The 21,592-nt window shown below is 48.5% G+C and overlaps 1 protein-coding gene and 1 long non-coding RNA gene across 10 annotated transcripts in view; one reads left to right on the top strand and one right to left on the bottom strand.

Moving 5' to 3' along the window:
- The window catches only part of LOC103349017 (uncharacterized), a 43,451-nt gene extending 30,511 nt beyond the window's left edge, over nucleotides 1–12,940 (bottom strand). For 2 of the 5 annotated variants that reach the window (XR_016213423.1, XR_016213422.1), the window contains exons 1-3: nucleotides 11,841–12,058; nucleotides 10,595–10,715; nucleotides 2,359–2,446 (exon numbers count right to left, since the gene is read on the bottom strand). This is a non-coding gene — a long non-coding RNA (uncharacterized LOC103349017). Of the gene's footprint in view, nucleotides 1–2,358; nucleotides 2,457–10,594; nucleotides 11,193–11,840; nucleotides 12,059–12,807 lie in introns of those variants that run through there. The other 3 variants (XR_016213425.1, XR_011378949.2, XR_016213424.1) reach the window with 3 other exon arrangements.
- Nucleotides 12,822–21,592, top strand: part of CECR2 (CECR2 histone acetyl-lysine reader) — a 142,304-nt gene continuing 133,533 nt past the window's right edge. For 4 of the 5 annotated variants that reach the window (XM_051850088.3, XM_051850087.3, XM_089304425.1 and 1 more), the window contains exon 1: nucleotides 12,822–13,142. In XM_051850088.3, the coding sequence (XP_051706048.2) occupies nucleotides 13,017–13,142 (126 nt within the window). In that variant the 5' untranslated portion in view covers nucleotides 12,822–13,016. Of the gene's footprint in view, nucleotides 13,291–21,592 lie in introns of all 5 variants that reach the window. The other variant, XM_051850090.3, reaches the window with a different exon arrangement.

Here is a 21,592-nt window from a genome sequence, read left to right as displayed (position 1 = left end):
CAAGGTTCATGGTGGAGCCAGCACCTGGGTTCAGCAGCCATCCCCAGGTCCTGACTCCAGCTTCCTGCTAATGCACACCCTGCAAGGCAGCAGATGAGGGCTCAACTGGTTGGGCCCCTGCCACCTGCATGGGAGACCTGGATGGAGTTCCTGGCTCCTGGCTTCAGACCAGCTCTGTCCTGGCAGCTGCAGGAATTTAGGGAGTGCACCAGCTGTTGGGAGCTCTCTCTCATGAAGCCTCCCCCAAACATTCTTGCAAATGCTAAATTTTTCCTTTTCTGAACTCATCTCCAAAAGGAGCAATTCAACTAGAATATATCCAACATCTCTTTATAACTTCAGCATCATTTATTCTACTTATAGTCAATATTATGCTGTCAAACTTACTGTTTTATTGCTTGCATTAGAAACTCCTTGGGGCCGGTGCTGTGGCATAGTGGGTAAGGCTGCCGCCTGTGGTGCCGGCATCCTATATGGGCGCTGGTTGGAGTCCTGGCTGCTCCACTTCCGATCCAGCTCTCTGCTATGGCCTGGGAAAGCAGTGGAAGATGGTCCAAGTCCTTGGGCCCCTGTGCCCATGTGAGAGACCAGGAAGAAACTCCTGGCACCTGGATTTGGATTGGCGCAGCTCTGGCCATTGCAGCCAACTGGGGAGTGAACCAGTAGATAGAGGACCTCTCTCTCTCTCTCTCTCTCTCTCTGCCTCTCCTTCTCTCTCTGTGTAACTCTGACTTTCAAATAAATAAATCTTTTTTTTTTTTTTTTAAGGAACTCCTTGAGGCCTGAGACTAGATTTTCTACCTGAACATATATTTCTATATTTCTGAATGAAATAAATCAGAGAGACATCTTGGGCCCAGCTTAGGAGTTTGAGGCCACATGTACGCAACAACCTTGGGCACTTTGTCAAGCAAAATAATGTGACCTGTAAACTGAGTAGGGACAGTTTGAAGCTACAGAAGTGACACAAGGAACTAAAATGATTAAAAAGAAAGCTGGAGAAATTAAGGATTGTAGCCCCTTTGAAAAGAGATTAGGGACACACTCATTAAGATTCACCATCTTCTGAATGGCACCGAGAATTGAGATGCTACAAAGCTATTTGACCTGGTGTCAAGAACAAGAGGAGATGCCACAATAAGATAAGCCAGAGCTGGACACTCCAGGAATTCAGAGAGGAATTTGGGAAGAACCCGGGGCAGTGGGAGAGCTAATTCTTAGGCACTGCTGTGGGCTAGAGTTGAACAAGAACTCTTTGGCAAGCACTAAAATCAAGCAAGGAGCCCAGTTCGAAATCAAGATAGGAAGAACTCCCTTGGCCTCCTTTTGATTTTCACCCACTGAATAGTAAACTCACTAACATTTGCAATGATCTCCCTTAAGGCTGCATTCTCTGTTAACACAGTGGGCCTTCCCAGGCAGCCCACAGCTCTGGTCCAGGCTGGCTGAAGCAGACGCACAGAAGCCAGGAGGCTCCCTCTTGGGTCAGGAGGGTTTCAGGTCTGACACTGAGCTTCAGTGGCAATAACAAATTCTCAGTCTTAAGGGCAAGAGTAGAGAACCGCTCCCGTAGCCTCGCTCCCTAGCAGCCCTGTTATGAAGGCCCTGAGGAAGGCCTCACGATTCACAGTAATGAGAGCCCCTGTTCCTCTTAAGAGGCTCTGAGGGAGGGTGAAGACAGGTGGAGAGGAGAGGTGCTCCCTTTGAGGGTGTTTCCACATCAATCTGGGCTTTACAAGAGGTAACAGAAGAAATGCCTACAGCAATTTCTGAAAACAGGGGGACGTTTACATACAGTGCAATGAATGTGGGCAGCCAAAGACATTTCTGGCCTGCATTTACTGGCAGGAAATCCTTAGATACTTTGTTTGGTTTTTGTTTTGCTTTTCCTTGTAAAGCTTTCTGCCTCTTTTCTTTTCTTTCTTTCTTTTTACAGGCAGGGTGGACAGTGAGAGAGAGAGAGACAGAGAGAAAGGTCTTCCTTTGCCGTTGGTTCACCCTCCAATGGCCGCCGAGGCCGGCGCGCTGCAGCCGGCGCACTGCGCTGATCCGAAGGCAGGAGTCAGGTGCTTATCCTGGTGTCCCATGCAGGTGCAGGGCCCAAGCACTTGGGCCATCCTCCACTGCACTTCCTGGGCCATAGCAGAGAGCTGGTCTGGAAGAGGGGCAACCAGGACAGAATCCGGCGCCCCAACCGGGACTAGAACCCAGTGTGCCGGCGCCGCAAGGTGGAGGATTAGCCTATTGAGCCGCGGCGCCGGCCCTGCCCCTTTCTGAATAAATTATCTATCGTTGCCTATCATCTTCTTGCCCAACCACAACCAAGGGTCTGTCCATCCTTTAGGAACCCACCCTCACCTCTCAAACTTGTTTTGCAGAATCTTCAAGCATGACTAGTTTTCTGCGGTGGGTGGAAGCTTTCGTCCCACGGCAGCTGGAGAGACAGCTGGAACAGGAGACATACAGATAAGCAATGGTGAGATGAGAAAGGGAAACTTCATTTAATCCCTTTAGGATCTACCTCTTGCTCAGTCACTGCCCTTGTGTGCCCTGTGTTGTTGGCCTTAAAGTAAAAATAGTGAATGTATAGCTGCACAATTTCATTTGTTCACAACTTAGCCTGATGCCCCACGACATGAAGCGGTGCACAGAATTCGATGATAATAAAAACAGGAACCAAATGGGGGATGCGATGCAAGCAGAAGATCAAGATCAGGGAAAACAACCCCAAAATGCATTACGGAAATCACCGTATAGTGGAGAAATTAAGTGGAAATACAAAATCAAGTTTATATGGAAGTCGAAGAGCCCTCTTAATAACTCCTAGCTAACAAGGTTACATAGTAATCACAAGCAGGCCTACACTTTAAAAATGATACTACAGGCTTTGTGATCAAAAGAGACAGTGTTTTCTGTGAATGTTAAAGATTAGTAACACCCACACATCTATCTACATTTTCTTATGACTAATTACTTGTAGACTGCCCTAGGGGGGCACGGAGGGGATAGAAATATAGGAGCCCCATGGGCTGGTCCCAGGGGAAGAGCTGGGATTTAGCTAGGGAAATCAGAATTCTTTTTTTTTTTGACAGGCAGAGTGGACAGAGAGAGAGAGAGACAGAGAGAAAGGTCTTCCTTCACCTTTGGTTTACCCCCTAATGGCGGCCGCAGCTGGCACACTGCAGCTGGTGCACTGCTCTGATCCGATGGCAGGAGCCAGGTACTTATCCTGGTCTCCCATGGGTGCAGGGCCCAAGGACTTGGGCCATCCTCCACTGCACTCCCTGGCCACAGCAGAGAGCTGGCCTGGAAGTGGGGCAACCGGGACGGAATCCGGTGCCTCAACCAGGACTAGAACCTGGTGTGCCGGCGCCGCAGGCGGAGGATTAGCCTAGTGAGCCACGGCGCCGGCCAGTATTCTTTTTTTCCCTTGAAATCCCAATCTTATTTATTTGTTATTATTAAACCTTGTTTTTGACTGGACTCAGATTTCGAAGTAGGCACTCTCAGAGAAGACAGCCTATATCACTTGGTCATCTGTTCCTGGTGTTTTTCTTGAGCCTTCTTCATTCTCTTGGCCAAAAGTTGAGCACATTCTGCAGCCTCTTCCCTGTTCCTTAGAGTAGTTTATTGGCATTGGTGTCGCAGAATGTGTGAAGTAATTGGATGGTGAATCTTGGGCTTTACAACAAGCTTTTTTTTTTTTTAAATATTTATTTATTTATTTGAAAGTCAGAGTTACACAAAGAGAGGAGAGGCAGAGAGAGAGAGAGAGAGAGAGAGAGAGAGAGAGAGGTCATCCATCCGCTGGTTCACTCCCCAGATGGCTGCAATGGCCAGAGCTGCACTGATCCGAAGCCAGGAGCCAGGAGCTTCTTCCGGGTCTCCCACATGGGTGCAGGGGCCCAAGGACTTGGGCCATCTTCTACTGCTTTCCTGGGCCATAGCAGAGAGCTGGATCAGAAATGGAGTGCTGGGACTTGAACTGGTGCCCATATGAGATGCAGGCACTTCAGGCCAGGGAGTTAACCCACTGCACCACAGCACTGGCCCCTACAACAACCTTTAAAACTAAGGTTTCGGCTGGCACCGTGGCTCACTAGGCTAATCCTCTGCCTGTGGCGCCGACACACTGGGTTCTAGTCCCAGTCGGGTCGCTGGATTCTATCCCGGTTGCTCCTCTTCCAGTCCAGCTCTCTGCTGTGGCCCCGGGAAGGCAGTGGAGGATGGCCCAAGTGCTTGGGCCCTGCACCCACATGGGAGACCAGGAGGAAGCACCTGGCTCCTGGCTTAGGATCAATGCGGTGCGCTGGCCACAGCACGCCGGCTGCGGTGGCCATTGGGGGGTGAACCAATGGAAAAAGGAAGACCTTTCTCTCTCTCACTGTCCACTCTGCCTGTCAATAAATAAATAAATAAATAATAAATAAATAAAATAAAACAAAGGTTTCTTGGGGCCAGCGCTGCGGTGCAGTGGGTTAACACCCTGGCCTGAAGTGCCTGCATCCCATATGGGCGCCGGTTCGAGAAACCGCTGCTCCACTTCCTGTCCAGCTCTCTGCTATGGCCTGGGAAAGCAGTAGAAGATGGCCCAAGTCCTTGGACCCCTGCACCCACGTGGGAGACCCGGAAGAAGCTCCTGGCTCCTGGCTTCGGATCAGCACAGCTCTGGCCATTGTGGCCATCCGGGGTGTGAACCATCAGATGGAAGACCTTTCTCTCTGCCTCTCCTCTCTCTGAGCAACTCTGACTTTCAAATAAATAAATCTTTTAAAAATAAAACAAAGGTTTCTTGCCTTCTTTTTTTTTCTTTTTAATTATTTTTAAGATTTATTTATTTTATTTGAAAGGCAGAATTAGAGAGAGGCAGAGGCAGACAGAGAGAGAGAGAGAGAAGTCTTTCATCTGCTGGCTCACTCCGCAAATAACCAGGAGCCTAGAGATTCATCTGGGTCTCCCACAGGGGTGCAGGGGCCCTTGCAAGGACATCTTCTGCTGCTTTCCCAGGCCACAGCAGAGATCAAAAGTGGAGCAGCTGAGACTCAAAGTGGTGCACATATGGTATGCCAGCACTGCAGGCGGTGGCTTTACCTGCTACACCACAGCACCAGCCCCTCTTTCTTTCTTTGTTTAAGGGCTTTCTTATACTGGCGTACATCATCTTTAGAGAAATTTTAAAGTTTTTAGAATTCTGTTGGCTCTTTCAGGACCCAGGAGACGAGGCACTATGGTATCAGTCAATCCAGGAATATTTTTCTCTCTCTTTTTTTTTTTTTTACAATAACCAAGTTGATAACACTCAAATTGACATCGACAATGCAGTCCCAAACAGATTTGCACTTGCATTCTCCAGTTCTCCCTGGTCTGTAGCAGGAATGCCCCTTACTCACCAGGACGCAGCCCCGGCCAGAGGTTCGGACAGCTTGCATCATGGGAGAACCTTGTTCACCAATCCCAGCGTCGATTCGGACCACATAACCCTTCCGTTCTTCACCAGAATGCCAGCCACAACTTCTGTGGCCATACACTTCTCATCAAAAGTATGAAGTTTAAGTTCATTGTTCACTTCAGTGAGTTTCTGGCAGCCAGAGGCTGGGAAGGAGATATCCAGCTTCATTTTGAAGTAGCTGATGGTCTCGGAGGCGCCAGGGAAAAGAGAAATCAGCATTTTTAACAGAGGTTAAGTTGGGAGATGCTGCCTCAAGCCAGAGTGGTTAGCGAAGCCCAGCCTGCAGCCTTTAAGAGGAGGTCAAGGGGCAGCCATTTGGTACATGGGTTAAGAGGCTGCTTGGGATGCCTGCATCCCCCACAGTGCCCGAGCTCAGTTCTCCACCCTGGGTGGAGTCTCCTGCTAATGGGTACCTTGGGTGGCAGCAGTGATGGATCAAGTATTTAATTAGGTTCCTGCCTAATTGATCAAGTATTGAATTAGGTCTGCCACATAGCAGAACTGGATTGAATTCTGGGCTCTGGACTTTGGCCTGGCCTAGCCCCTTGTGGTCACTTGTGGAGTGAACCAGCTGATGAGAGTTTCTGTCAGTCTCTGTTCTATATCTCTGCCTTTCAAATACAGTTAAAACATTTGGAGCTGGCACTGTGTTGCAGTGGATTAATTCTCTGGCCTGAAGCGCTGTCATCCCATTTGGGCGCCGGTTCGAGTCCCGGCTGCTCCTCTTCCGATCCAGCTCTCTGCTGTGGCCTGGGAAAGCAGTAAGAAGATGGCCCAATGGCCGGCGCTGCCTCTCACTTGGCTAATATGCTGCCTGTGGCACTGGCACCCCGGGTTTTATTCCTGGTTGGGGCACTGGATTCTGTCCCAGTTGCTTCTCTTCCAGTCCAGCTCTCTGCTGTGGCCTGGAAAGGCAGTGAAGGATGGCCCAAGTGCTTGGGCCCTGCACCCGTATAGGAGAACAGGAGAAGCACCTGGCTCCTGGCTTTGGATCAGCGCAGCGCGCCAGCTGTAGCAGCCATTTGGGGGGTAAACCAATGGAAAAAGGAAGACCTTTCTCTCTCTAACTCTGCCTGTCAAGAAAGAAAGAAAGAAAGAAAGAAAAGGAAAGAAAAAAGAAAAAAGAAGATGGCCCAAGTCCTTGGGCCTCTGCACCCACATGGGAGACCTGGAAGAAGCTCCTGGTTCCTGGCTTCAGATTGGTGCAGCTCCAGCCACTGAGGTCAATTGGGGAGTGAACCAGCAGATGGAAGACCTCTCTCTCTCTCTCTGTATAACTCTAACTTTCAAATGAAAAAAAAAAAAAAAACAAAACCCAGGAGAAAAATTTTCACTTTAGTTATAGCAAAATAAATGCAGATGAAAATATTAAAAAACGAAACAAAACAAAACATTTGTAAATGTAGGTATTGTAGCACAGTTAGTTAAGCTCCCACTTCGGATGTCTACAGCCATATCAGAGTGCCTGGGACTGAGTCCTTTCTGTATTTCTGATCCAGTTTCCTGCTAACCCACCCAGGAGCAACACATGATGACTCAAATACTCCGGTTTCTGCCCTGGATGTGGGAGAATGGGAGATGTAGATGGAGTTCCTGGACCCTGACTTCAGCCTGGTCCAGGCATTTGGGGAGTGAACCAGCAAATATTGGGATCTGTCTCTCCCTCTTTCTCTGTTACTCTACCATTCAAATAAATAGGTAAATAAATATTTTAAATAATTAAAATAAACAAAGGGAAGAGAGGTCAAGAACCAGTAATTATCAGGACAAAGTGAGTACTGGTCATTTTGGTTACTATAGACCTACACTGTCTAATAGGAGTATGGTAGCTACTAACTGTTAGTAAAATGGCACTGTCTTATTTGTGGTGCGATCTACACCCTGTATACCATCCTAGGCTCTAGCTCCCCCCCCCCACTGCTGGAAGCCAGGTGACACTTGGCCCAACCACCGTTGTCAGCTCCACCCCCATCTTAATGGGATTTGCTGCTCCTACTTCCCTGCCTGCCCTCTGTCCCCCCAACAAGACTTAACAGGACCTGTTCCTCCTCCCTCTCTTTTCTTCCTCTCTTTTTCTCTCTCACCCCCCACCCCACCCTGGCCCATTGGGCTGACTCACCCTACAATAAACCTTTCCTCTAACTGCAGTGTTTGGTGTGTTTTGTGGTGACCTTATATTAACCATTTGGAATGAATTCAGCACTGAAATGTAGCTGTTCCTGGGGCTGGCACTGTGGCTTAGGGGGTAAAGCCACTGCCTGCAGTGCCGGCATCCCATCTGGGCACTGGTTCGAGTTCCAGCTGCCCTACTTCCGATCCAACTTTCTGCCATGGCCTGGAAAAGCAGTAGAAGATGGCCCAGCTCCTTCCCTGCACCCACATGGGAGACTTGGAAGATGTTCCTGGCTCTTGGCTTTGGATTTGCGCAGCTCCAGCCATTGTAGCCATTTGGGAAGTGAACCAGTGGATGGATGATCTCTCTCTGTCTCTCCCTCCCTCTCTCTCTCTTTCTCTGTAACTCTGCCTTTCAAATAAATAAAGATTAATCTTTAAAAAAGAATATTTAAAAATTTTTATATTTATTTATATGAAAAATAGAAAGAGATTTTCCAACTGCTGGTTCTTGCTCCAAATGCCAATAGCAGCTGGACTGGACCAAGCTGAAGGCAGGAGCTGGGAATTCCATTTGGGTCCCCCACATGGGTGGCAGGTCTTCAGGTACTTGAGCCACCATCTCCTACCTCCCCAAGTATACATCAGCACAAAGCCGAACTGACACTGGAGCTGGGACTCAAATCTAGGGACTCCAACAAGGGATACAAAATACTGAGAAAGGCATGACTTACAAGGCTGGGAGAGTGAATGAGTTCCATGAGGGAAAAAGTAGAATGTCATGGGAGGAGTGAAGGAAAGTCCCACCCCAGACATTTAAAGAAGTTCTGAATTTCTTTTGATTTTGTGCCATGACTTAAATTATCAGTGCATAATCAAATTAATCATTTAATGGTACAAACCAGGGAGGATCCACCCCAGAAAAGTCCAATGTAGTGAAGAAGACAAGACGAACTTGAATTATAGTAAATAGTTTAAGTAAACTTCAAAATAAATGAAAGCCAGGTGGCCTAAGGGAGTACTTGATAAGTGACTCACAGGCACTGTACTGCCTTAGTAAGAACACTCGGAGGGAGGGCGCCACAGTCAGGGTGTTTCTAGAAAGCATGAGAACACCTGCAGGGCCAGCTCTTGTGTAGCAGTGAAGATGGAGCGAGTGAGTGAGCGAGCGCCTGGCTTTGGGTTCTGGCTCCTGACTCCAGCAGGGCTTGGGCCCTGCCACCCATGTGGGAGATCCAGATTGAGTTCCAGGCTCCCAGCTTTGGCCTGGCCCAGGCTGTTGCAGCGTTTGGAGAGAAAACCAGTAGAGGGAAGATCTCCACCCTGGCTTTATTTTAAAGACAAAAGGATAGAATTTAGGCATCATTTAATTCGAGCCCTTCCTATCACAGATGAGGTACAGAGAAAGCCTTTTCTTAGAGAAAACCAAAATTTCCTGACTACTAATCTTCATTCACTTTCTAAAGTTCTAAGTCAGCCTGATAGCCCTCTTTGGGAACAGTGACATTATGGAACATCACTCCCTAATGGGAAAAGCAGGGATAGGTTTGAAGGGGTGCTAAGAATTTGTGAGGCACCTGGACTTCGTTGTAGATATTAAACAAGTGCTAACCCAGCAGTTATACTCTGTTCTAGCTCCAGTTTGAACCTGGGACTGAAATAAGGAGTATACACATCTAGTTGGCAGGTTAAGGGAGAGAAAGCACACTTAAAAAGAAGTGAAAAACTATAGACAGACAACTGTATGAGTGGTTAGAAGATTTGGGTTCTAGTCTCGGTTAGCAGTGGTGAAGGAAGAAGCCATTTCTGTTTGTCTCATCTCTTCCAAAGTTCAAATCAACCAGGCTACAAGTTTTTCAGTTGATCTTGTGGAACTCCCAAGGCATTTCCCAAAGAAACAATGTTATAAAAAGGTAGCTAGTTTTTGCAACTCATCTTCCAGGAATCTATATAAATCTGGCAATAGCTGGAATTACTTCACATTTTGCATGGGAAGTATATTTTTGCAACTTTAAAAGCAAAACAAAAAAGCCAAACTAATTGTTGTGTGTGTGTGTGTGTGTGTGTTTTTTTTCTTAATGGAAAACAGTTAATTAGAAGAGGATATGCAACTGACGGTTATAGAGAACCTGAAAGATTTTCTAGGTAGTTCAAGGTCATCTGAGTTTACTATACTGGCTCAAAAAGAGAGAGAGGGAAGGAAAAAAGGCAGAAGCTGTATGTGTTTCTAAGGAAGGAGATTTAACTAGTGTTTAGAAGGCAAAAGAACGGGCCAAGCTAGAAGCAGCCAAGCAGGCACTACTACGAGGACTCAAAGGGAGAAAGGAAGGAGAGCAAGTGTCCAACCTCCTACTACAAGGGTCAATCATGTAGCTTCATTCATGTAGATTCTAGACTACCTTCATGCAGATTCATGTAGATTCTAGACTAGGCTGAAAATGAGTCCAGGAAATTGATCTGAGGCAGTTAAGTCCAAGGGGAATGGTGAGACAAATGTTCAAAGCATTGAGGCAATGTTTGGTCTAGTGGCTAGGACACCCATGGCCCACATCAGAGTATCTGGTTTCAACTGCCAGCCCTGGTTGCTGTCTCCAGCTCCTGGCTAAGGTGCACCCTGGGAGGCAGCAGGCAATGGCTCAAGTAGTCGGGTTCCTGGCACTGACCTTGACTGACTTTCAGGTCCTTGACTTCCGCCAGTGGATAGGAATGCCCTCTCTTTGTCTCTCAAATGTTGGGGGGGGGGGAAGCTAAAATTAAAGATTCAGGGTATCAATTCCAAAGGGTCCGAGACATGAGACCATCTCATGAGACATGAGGTTCTAGCTGGAGCTGAAACCCAGGGCCCTCAGATACAGAGGTACAGCCAGACCCAGTATACTTTAAACCTCAGCTCCTGGGGCTAGGAAAGTCCCAGGCGCTAGGCAAAGAGCAGGGTGGTGAGGAGTGAGCCTGCCAGGGAGGAATCAGGCGAAAACTATGGAGCCTGTTTCAGAGTCAGAGAATGATGTAGGGAGATAGGTGTGAAGTACTGACCAGACGAACACCACGAGACTGCCAGGCAAATCCTGCCGAGGGCTCGAGACCGGGAGACAAACTTCTGGCCACCACCAGGGGGCACCTGCAGGTCCAGGACAGCTTTGTTGATCTCCAGGACCTGGGGAGGAAGGATAAGGACAATGGCGCAGGCTTCCCACGGGGAGTGGTGGGTGTGGGTGGCTGCAGTTAACTAGAGTGACCAGGCTTCTCGCCTTCTGCCTCCCGGTATTGTTAACCTCCGAGGCACTGTGACGACTAGCCTGGCTAGCAGCGCCAGCCCAGAGGCCAGGTAAGCCCGCGCGAGGCTGGTCGGAGGAGACACATGGACAACCAGAAAAAACCAGGAGCGGGGAAGAACAGTCAGAAACACGTGAAGAACAGCAGTCACAGTTGAGGAGAAGATCGAGTGACGGAAGTCCGGGAAGCATCTAAATCGGGATGAATGCCACAGCGGCCAGACGCCCTTCCCACATCTCTCCAGAGTAGCTGTGCTTCACCAACATCCAAAAACGCAGCCTCTACTCCCTGGGAGGATTTAGATGTCCCTTCATTTTTTTTTTTTTAAACAAAGATTAAAACACACGGTAGAATTTGAGGATGCATTTTAAAACATCAAGGAGTTCCAAGTAATGAAAGAACAAACTTTTAAGCGGTTTCTCTGCCTAGAGAGGGAGAGAGATGTTAGGAAACGATGTGAGATCCTTGAATACGCGAACACACTGGTACATTTTCTTTGAGAATTTTTAAATATGTAAATATCTGAGATGATGAAAATGATCAGAATAAAGAGGGGGGGTGGGGGTAGAGGGGAACACGCAGACCACCCCGAAGTCGGGCTCGGCAGCCGCGGGGCTCCTCACGCGCTGGCCACTGTCCACACAGCTCACAGGTAGCAGATGTCTGAGGCAGTCACGGCGTTGTGCCTGTCGCTCAGCGAGCGCGCCTGTGGGGGCAGCCCAGCTGAGGCCCTCCGAGACTAGGGAGCGCCAAAGACCCAAGCAAGTATCTGGGCACTCAAGGTAGTTTTTCTAAACTTCCAGCCGGCGGTTGAGGTGATTTTTTTTTTCCTTCGGGTAAATTCCAACGTCCTGAAGCAGTTAGCATTTCTAAAGCACACACCTGGGCCGGCTGCAGCCGGAGCCCTGCCCTTCAGCCCGACTAGCAGGTCTGCACCCCCCCGCAGACCCCAAACCCTAGCTCTTACTCCCATCCTCTTCCCCGCCCCCAACCCACGTCCTAATACATTGTGCGCGCTCTTCCAGGCCGCGGTCAGTCGCAGGGCTCCAAGCGCGACTTCTTCTGGGAGGTCACACGTGTCCATTCCCTGGGGGCTGGGGGGGGGGGTTGTCCTCTGCTCGCTTGGCTGCTGATTGGTGCCTCCCCCTACCCCACCCTTCCCGCCGCACTCCAGCCTCCATCCTACTCGGTTCCAGCCTAACCAGCCCCACCACCCTCTTCGTTGGAGCAAAGAGCCACTTTCGAGCGTCTTCAAGCACCGTTCTCGCGTGGAATAAAAGCGCTAAGGCACAGGTGGAAGCCACTTCCATCTCTCTAGACCTCGTATTTCTAGCGTAGACACCCAGTCCCTCTCCTGCGCTCCCTTCAACACCATAATAACTCAACTCCCACACGTGCACGTTTTCTGGATCTAGCCCCTGTCGAAAGCACCACCCAGCGGGCCCTTTAAAAAGGACGCGACCACTAAGGCCAGGTGGGGGGGGCAGAAGAGACCCTTATTGTCCTCCCTCGCAAGTCATTAAACTCCGCCGTGCCCAACACCTGAGAAGCGAAGTGCGGTTCTCAGCAGTTTTGGGGGGACGCACCCTGCTCCCCTCAAGGCACACCACTCCTCTCCCTCGGGGGCCCGATTCCCCGCCCCTCCCCCTCCGGCTCCAATGCAGCTGTCCCGGCTGGGGGTGGGGAGCGGGGGCGGGGGTTGTTGTTGTGGTGAGCGGCAGCCCCGCCCCCTCCTCGTGGGCGGCCCCTCCCCCCCGGCCCTCTGTTCGGCCCCGGCCCCCGCCCCCAGCCCCATCTGTTTTCCCCGGCCGAGAGTCGATTATATTGTATGGGACGGGGGGCGGCCGCAGCCGCAGCCGCAGGATGGGGCGAGCGCGCGGACCGGGTCGGCTGCCGGAGCCGCAGCCGCCTCAGTAACTCGGGCCCCCGCCCCGCCGCCCCGCCGCCCCCGCCCGCCCTCGGCCCATGCTCACGCCGAGCAGCGGCCGCCGCGGGAGTAGCAGCCGCCGCCGCCGCCGCGCCGCGCCGCCGCCGCCCCCGCCAGAGGAGCTGAGGCGCTGAGGCGCTGAGGCGCTGCGCCGCGGCGGGAGTCCGAGGCGAGCGAGCTGCGCGCCGGCAGCGTGGGGGCCGCCGAGGCGCGCGTCGAGCTCGGGGTCGCCGCCACCGCCGCCGCGGCCGGGAGATGTGCCCAGAGGAGGGCGGCGCGGCCGGGCTGGGCGAGCTCCGCTCCTGGTGGGAAGTCCCGGCCATCGCGCACTTCTGCTCGCTCTTTCGCACCGCGTTCCGCCTGCCGGACTTCGAGATCGAGGTGAGCGGCGGCCGCGCGGGGCGGGCGAGCGAGGCGGCGCACGCCGCTCCCCTTTCTCCCTGTGTCCTCTCGGGGCGCCCGGGGCAGGAGGGTGCTGGGGCCGGAGCGACTTTGGCCGGGAGTCCGAAGCCGGGAGGAGGACGCGGAGGTGCGGGCGCGCGGGGTGGAAGGGCAGGCGGCGGGCGGGGCCGCTCGGGCTCTGCGCCGGGCGCTGGGCGCCGGGCTCGGGACGTTCGTTCGGGCGGCCACACTGCCGAGCCGCGGCTCCTGGCAGGGGCGAGGCGGGCGGCCAGCGCGAGGGAGGCGGCCGAGGGAGCGCTTTTGTAGGAGCGGGACCGGGCGGTTCTCCCGGGACTTCTCGGAAGGCGGCTGGTGGGGAGCGAGCGCGCGCTCCCTTGCCGGGGCCATTGAAGCGCCGAGCCAGCTGCCCCGGGCGGGGACGCGGTGCGGCGGCCGCACGGGGGGCGCCGGCGCTGGGTTTAGGTCGGACCCGGGGCTGGGCGGCGGCCGGGGCCGGTGGGGGAGGGAGAGGGCTCGGCCGGCTCGGCCGGGCGCGTGGAGGGGCAACCGCACTCGAGCGACTCTCGGGGCCGCTCGGGCGAACTTCGGAGCGGCGGAGGTGGGGGCCCGATCTCGGGGGGCGCTCCCCGCGGGGGCGTCTGCAGGGCGCCGAGTCCTCGCCGGCGGCTGCGGAGGGAAACTTTGGGACTCCCGTTATTCTCCGGCAGCCCCCTTTCCCCCTCGCGCCGCTCAGCCCTCTTTATTCCGGCAGCTCGGGAACTCTTTGAGTTGGCCTCGCCACCATTATGCCCCCGGGCGAGCGTGGAGGGAAGGGATGGCTTTTCGGCCGGGCCGAAGGTGCTTTCACACTGGGGCTTTGTGATAAGGAACTAAAACTGGAGGGTCCGGGTGGCAGGGATGGTGGCGGGAGTGTGCGGACCGGAAGGCACACGACGGCCACGGCGAGCAGCCAGCTCCGGCAGCATCCTCCTTCCTTTTATTTATTATTTATTATTTTTATTTTTTTGGGAAGGGGGGGCGAAATGGTTGATGGGTTGGTTGGCAGGTTGTGTGTGGTGACTTACCACCTTTTGCCTTTGGACAAAGGTAAATGGGAACTGTGTGCCGGTTTTTGTTTCCAGTTCTGCCAGAGGGTTCGTCCGTGGAGTAATCAAAATTAGGGTCACTCTTTTGGAGGAGCCCATCCATGTTTTTTTGCCTCCCCACCCCCACTTATCTTACTTTCTGCCATTTTCCGGTTGGTTTTCGTTCGTTTGCTCGGAAATTCTCTGCCTCACTTTTATATTGTTAGATTCGGTCGTGTTGTCTTGAAATATCATTTGCTTCTCACAGAAATGAAGTGTGGGAACTTGCCCTTAGAGCGTTAATGAAATCGGTAAAATAAAAAAGATCAAAGGGGTTGGGATGAAGGAGTGAAGAGGAATGTGGACTGATAAAGTAGGGCCACTGGCAGGCTTTGGCGAATGCCAGTTGCTTGAGCTGATTAAAACAAGGCGATTAAATCATAGGCTTCTCCAGTTTTTAGGAAGATGGAATAACTTAGGCAGTGCACCCTACACCACAGCGTTTGCTTTCAAAGTTTGAACGTGATTTTAACAGGCGGAGTGTTTGTAATAAACATTTTCACGAGACAGCAGGTTATAGTGACTAAAGAAGAGAAGCAGACCATGGAAATGAAAAGATTTGGGAATCCTGAAAGTTAAGATGCTTAACAACGACTTTGATGCCCTGCGTTTTCTTTTAGTTGGTGTAAAATCGTGAGTAGCGTGAATATATCCTGCTGCTCAAAATGGTGGCTGCTGTGGGAGGTGTTATTTGTGACAGTGCCATCTTGGGTGCTGGTCAACCTTCCCCCTAGACGTTTTTCTAAGTTGCAGGCTAGTAAAGTTGAGGTGATGGCTGGGATTACAAGTTTAAAATACTGTGGAAAAAAGTCGTCCTTTGAAATCCATATATTCCCATTTTCTTGATGGAAAAGTAGAGGCAACTCATTTTTCCCCCCTTAAGTACGTACGGCATATCTAGCGTATCCTATAAGAAAACAAATCAAAACAAACTTGTCTCCCTTCTCAGAAGTAAAACTGTAGTTTCTAAGTGTTAGGTGGTTTGATTCCTAAAGGAAATGTAAGCTGATTAGAGGTCAGGTTTATCTGAATAACAGAAATGAAAACTCATTGGTGAAGAATTAGGGCTGTTTGAAGTGATTTTCTTTATTTTGATTCTTCGCTTAAAATACTTGCTACTAGAAATGTATGTGAATATTTGGGTTCTATCATGTTCATATTTTAGGAACCCCTCAATTTATTTGGACTTGATCAGTAAATAGATAACAAATAGTACTAAGCCCCCCCCTTCACCCCATAGATCTTGTATAACTTTTCATGTTGGATGTGTTTTGATATGACTAGTGTAAGTTTTCACTTCAGATTGTTGGTATTATCAAAAATTGAAAATTTTAAAATTAACTTTTTCTAGACTTTTAAGAAGTTTTGACTCATTGACAGTTGAGAATTTACTGAAAAAACTTAAAATTTTGATTTTTCTAAATATAAACTTCTTTTTTCTAGGTGACTTTAAAGATTTAACTGTTTTAGAAATAGTTTCTTGGTTAAACTTTATGATGCAGTGAAAGTCCCTTACCAAAAGAAAAAACAGCTCTAATGCTGAGTTGTACCTGATAGACCATGTGCAGAGGCAGGCAGGCTGTACAATCTTAATTTGCTATAACTTTAAGAGCTACAAATTATGAATAGTACCAGATAGAAGTTGGGTATCTGTTATTTTCTGGACAACTAGTTTTTAACAGTGGGAAAAATCTCATTTTACCCTTGACCAGCAGGGTGAACCCATGGATCTATAGAAAATTAGGAAGTAGGATCCTCAAGGACTTGGCAATCTCTCAGATAGGTGAAGGGGCCTGGAGGATTCACGCTGCAGATCTGCAAGAGGTCAAGACATGCCATTCAGAGAACTGGACCCCAGAGCAAGGATATTTTTATTTTTACATGCAAAAAAGTGTTTTTGCTTGGCAAAACAGTCAGTATGCTTGATTTGTTGGCTTTAGGAAATGTGTAAGGATTTGTATGTTGCTGTCTTCCAGTAAGGGCCCCCCACAAATATGAAGGGTCTGTAATCATCATGCGTATATGGTTATAATGCTTGAAGTTACTCAATTTCTGGTTTTAAAATGAATACATACACATTATGTCAAAGAAGATTACAGGAAAATATATATAAGAATTAAAGTCACCCATAAGCACCACTTCAGGGTAAAAGTTGTTAACATTGTATCCTGCCACTCAGGGATAAAAGCTGTTAATATATTTCAAAATTACCAGATATGCTCACAATGTATTTGTGCCATAGGTTATTTTTCAGATGAGGAGATTGAAGTATAGCTAAACAATATTCACTACTCAGTACTTAGCATCATTAAGCACCTATTGTGTGCTTATCAAATTCACAGTTGGCTTCCTTTACCTCAGAAGATTATCTGTTAATATTTCAGAACCAGCAGTTATACTCTACTTCATTTAAGTCAAGTATTTTATAATTGTTTAATGTTTTAGTTGGTTAGGTTGGCTTAATTTTGGCCAGCTTTGAGGAAACAAAGAATGGTTAATTAACCTCCCCCTAAGATTTACTACTGGGTTTTTCCCTAGCCAGGTTAGGGAAGAATGCTTTTCAGCAATCTGGTTGGGTGTTAATTATGATGGATATAGGACTAGCGAGGGCCTCTAGGTAGCTATTTGGAAATGATCATGTGAAAGTATTTGAATGGTTTGTTTAATAGCAGAATGATCAAAATAATCTATCATTTCCACCATTCCTGCTTCCCACTGCTTGCTCTTTTGCTTTCCTTGTGTCTCTTTCCTGTTGTGGTAAGTCTCTTACCTGATCACATGATCGTCAGGGGGCAGTGCTCAGATTCTGGAATTCTGCTGTTGGTACTTCCTTGGATCCAGTCTCTTACTCAGGAGCATCAAGGCATGTATTTAGTTAAAAATCAAAAGAGGTAGTCCACATCATTGTGAGAAATTTATATGTACATCCATCATATTAGCAAATCTTGAACCTGATGGCCTGGAATTGGCTGTAGAAGATTTTGTGATGTATTGTGTGTACTTCTTAGCACTTTATTTTTGGCTTTCATCGATTTTTTTTTTTTTTTTTTGGAAGAGATCAGCTGCTAGATGAAGAAGTTGGTCCTGATGAGGGAATTCACCATTCAAGGTGCACTGGAGTAGGAGTTAGTTAGCAAACTTGTATTTAAAATGCCACTGACTTTATGACCTTGGACAGGGAAAAGTAACAAAATGATAAATGACTTTTGTATAGTATTTTGTATATTTTCAAAATGTTAGTTTCTATCCTTAGTGGTCCTTAACCATTACCATGATGTGAGGTTACTCTGGAGGAAACTGGAAGTTTAGAGAGGCTAAGTAGCGTGCACAGGGACTCTCACCTAGATCTTTGTGTCTTTGATACCAAAATCTGTGCTGTTGCTGCTATATCAGCTTGCTTTTTATGTGGTTTTTATTATTTAAAATGGAGGCTGAGACCTATAAGTAGTGTCTGAGTTCCACAGTACAAGCCTATTTTTGTTACTTGTTGGAGGGTACAGAAGAGCCTCTGTTTTCTTCATTAAATTTCACTTACTATTTGAGAGGGAGGGAGAAAGAGCGCCCATTGCTGGTTTACTCCCCAAATGCCCACCATGATGGGGCTACCTGCTAGGGTCTGCACTAACAGGAAGCTGGGATCAGGAGCTGGAACTGGACATTGAACCCCGGTACTCTGATAGGGTCCATGGGAATCCTAACCAGTATTTTTACAGTTGTATTAGATGTTTGCTGCTGCTGCTTTTTTGTTTGTTTGTTTGTTTATTTATTTGACTGGTAGAGATATAGATAGAGAGAAAGGTCTTCCTTCCGTTGGTTCACCCAAATCGCCACTACGGCTGGCGCTGCCAGGTGCTTCTTCCTGGTCTCCCACTCGGGTGCAGGAGCCCAAGCACTTGGGCCATTCTCCACTGCCCTCCCGGGCCACAGCAGAGAGCTGGACTGGAAGAGGAGCCATTGGGACTAGAACCCAGAGCCCATATGGGATGCTGTCGCCACAAGGTGGAGGATTAACCGAGTGAGCCAGGGTGCCTGCCCCAGATACCTGCTTCTTAAAACTTACATTGAACTAAGTGCAGAGCAAGAAGTTCATGCATTTGTTTTTTTACTGTAATTTTTTAAAATGATATTTATTTATTTATTTGAGTTAACAGAGAGAAGGAGAGACAGAGACAGATCTTCTGTCCGCCAATTCGCTTCCAAATGGCTACAGTGGCCTGAGCTTAGACGATTCAAGACCAGGAGCTTTTTCCAGTCTCCCACTCTGGTGCAAGGGCCCAATTACTTGGGCCATCTTCCACTGCTTTCTCAGGCCATTAGCAGAGAGCTGGATCAGAAGAGGAGCAGCCGAAACTGGTGCCCATATGGGATGTCAGCACTGGAGGCAGCGGCTTAGCCTACTATGCCACAGTGCTGGCCCCCCAAATTTTTTTAAAAAAAGATTTATGTATTTACTTGAAAGGTAGAGTTAGAGAGACAGAGACAGAGGCAGGCAGAGCTTTTCTATTCTCTGATTCATTCCCCAAATGGCCACAACAGCCAGGCCTGGGCCAGGCTGAAGCCAGGAGCCAGGTACTTCTTCCAGGTCTCCTATGTAGGTGGCAGGGGCACAAACATTTGGACCATCTTGTTCTGCTTTTCCAGGAGCATTACAGGGAGCTGGATTGGAAGTGGATCAGCCAGGGCTCCAACTGGTACCCATATGGGATGTTAGCATTGCAGGCCATGGTATAACCCACTATGCCACAATGCCTGTCCTGACATGAGTGATTTAAAATGAGCCACAAATTAGTTGGTCATATAATCTATTTATTGTGAGATGCCAGATGATAAACTGTCTTCTAAAGATTCAGGATCTGCTCCTTGTCTGTGGAGGAAAGCCCAAGAGCAGAGTGTGAGCTACAGAGGACAACTCTATCCAGTTTGAAATTCTCAAAGAGGAAAATGTTCTGTCCTCATATAACTCCAAAAGCCAGTGCCCAGTCCCCTTTCTATTTATACCAACGTTTTGAGAGGGAAGAGACTTCTTTTTACCTGCTGTGTGAAGTGTCAGGGGTGCAATTGGGATCTTCCACAATTGCAGAATAGGCAGTACTCTCTCCTCTCTGAAGGGCAGCCCGTGTTAGCATCTGGCTTGCTTTACAACGGAAGTTAAATTCAGTCTTGCTTAATTTTCTGGAACACAGTTGGGAAAGCCTAAAATACAACTTGGCAGCTTTCACTGCAACCGACCCTCTGCCCTTTGATCAGGAGCCGCTGAGTGCTGGAGTCTGGTTGTTAGGGATCTGGAATGAGGCGCACCTACGGCAGGCCGGCAGTTATACCCAGCGTGGCCAGCGCAAAGAGGGGTTTAGGTAAAAATGAAGTGTGTAGGCAGAGCCAGAGAGGAGTTTCTAACTATGTGGTCTTAGAGAGCCAGTCTCTGTGATTAAAGTCATTTACAAGAGGGAACAATCTTGTATATAGATCACTTTGGGTTTCAGATGACCCATTCCTAAAATGGGAATTTGAGACTTGTTGATTCCTAGGTATTTCTTAAAGTTCTGTAATTATAACAGTGTTTGTCAGCATGCCTGGCTCTATTAAGTCATTGAGAACATCTCTTAGGAACACGGTTAAATTCTGTGCCTTCCAGATTAATTTTCTATCTAGTGAAAGCTGCAAATCCATACTCAGTGTGTTTGTAGGTTACATGATTTTTTTTCTGTGGAATCTTGTCTTCCAAAAAGTAACCTTGGAAATAGCTTTTGAGGCTTGAAGAATTAGCCTTTTCAGTATCTCTGTGACATCAGGCTGATCCAAAATTTTGTACTTGGAGATTTTGAAGAATTCTGGATGATGAAAGTTTTGAATTTTGTTGTTTTCCGTTTACTGCTTTTGTTTCTTTACTTACGTTTAGCATTCATACCTAGAACTAGGACTGAAATCCACTTCAGGCCTCCAGCTTGTGGCTGGCGTTTTGTTGGACATTGCAGCCTTTTCAGATAGCTTTGGTGCCCTTCCCCGTGCTTTCATATTTCATTGAATACTACATCAGCCTCTAACAGATGTTAGTCAACTTACATTGGAAAACTTGGGCAGTCTTTTTTTCAACAATTCTCATGATTGAGAAAGGAGTGTTGACAATAATGCAGACACTCAGGGTTTCTCCACCTCAGCCCTATTGATAATTTGGGGGCTGAATAAATCTTTGCTGTGGCAATCTGTCATGCTTTGTATGATGTTTGCCACTATACCTGGCACCTACCCTCTGGGTGCCAGTAGCACGCTTGTAGATGAGGTAGATGAGTTTGTCCTTCTTGATAGTGATTTTTTTTCTTAAATGCAAACATTTAATATTTGTGTTTATAGAAATTGAAGGAAGTTAAAGTTGCTCCCAGATGTCCATGTCATCAGCAGTTGTACATGTCAGAAATGTGGGAAACAGATGTTTTGTTAATTTTTTTTCTTTTCTAGTGAGTCATTTAAGAAAGAAGAGCGTTAGTGGGTAGTAGGGAGGGAGTAATGAAGCTGACTGGGTCTGATAAAGAAAGGCCTCCCTCAGGTCGGGCTCGGCTGCCCGGCTGCCTGGTGCTGTTGTGGGAGGATGGGAGGCTGTTGTGCTGCAGCCTCAGGCGGGCTTCAGCTGCTGCCGTTGCTTGTCAGGGCACAAGGCTCTTCTTGACAGATCTCTTGAGCATGGCGCAGGGGTGGACCATAGCGGGCACGCATGCCTGGAGGCTGGAGGTGGGGGGTGGGGAGGGGTGTTGTTAGCCATGACCAGGTCAAAAGTTCAGTGGGACCTCAGTGTGTGTTTGGGGTGTGCCTGTATTTGGAACATACATATATAAAGTTCATTATTCCACCAGATCTTCAAGTTAGAACACAGGAGCCTTCTTGAAACTGCTGTGACTGTCTTTCACAATTCTCCTGTTTGAGTTTGCATCTAGGCAATTAGGTCTAAATATTTCATGGGTTCAAATAGCTTTTCATTTTGGTTTGATGAGGAAATGGTATTGTAATGGTATCTTAAATGTCTGGTGGACTCTGAAGGGCTTTGAGCTTAGAGGAAAGCCACTGATAGGACTTGAAGGAAGTGTTCTCTGAGGTTTTGAAGAGTCTTTCCCTCAAGGCGTCCATCACCACGTCTGTCTTTTCCATCTTGGGCAGCTCAGCACCTTACTTTTTGTTCCGTATCGTCCTGGCTGCAAACTAAGTAAGGTCTTACCACCACTTAATTCGTCTACTCCATTTTTGTGTTTACCTCCTGATGCTCTAGGGTTTGTTTTAGGGCATTGGTGGAGGAAGGGTAGAATTTCTGGCCTCTAT

The sequence above is a fragment of the Oryctolagus cuniculus genome, chromosome 9 (genome assembly GCF_051225735.1).
Source record: "Oryctolagus cuniculus isolate XC-2025 breed Fujian yellow rabbit chromosome 9, ASM5122573v1, whole genome shotgun sequence".
In the NCBI taxonomy this organism is placed as follows: Eukaryota; Metazoa; Chordata; class Mammalia; order Lagomorpha; family Leporidae; genus Oryctolagus; species Oryctolagus cuniculus.
Note: the sequence above shows the minus strand (reverse complement) of the source record. Positions and strands in the feature narration are given on the sequence as shown.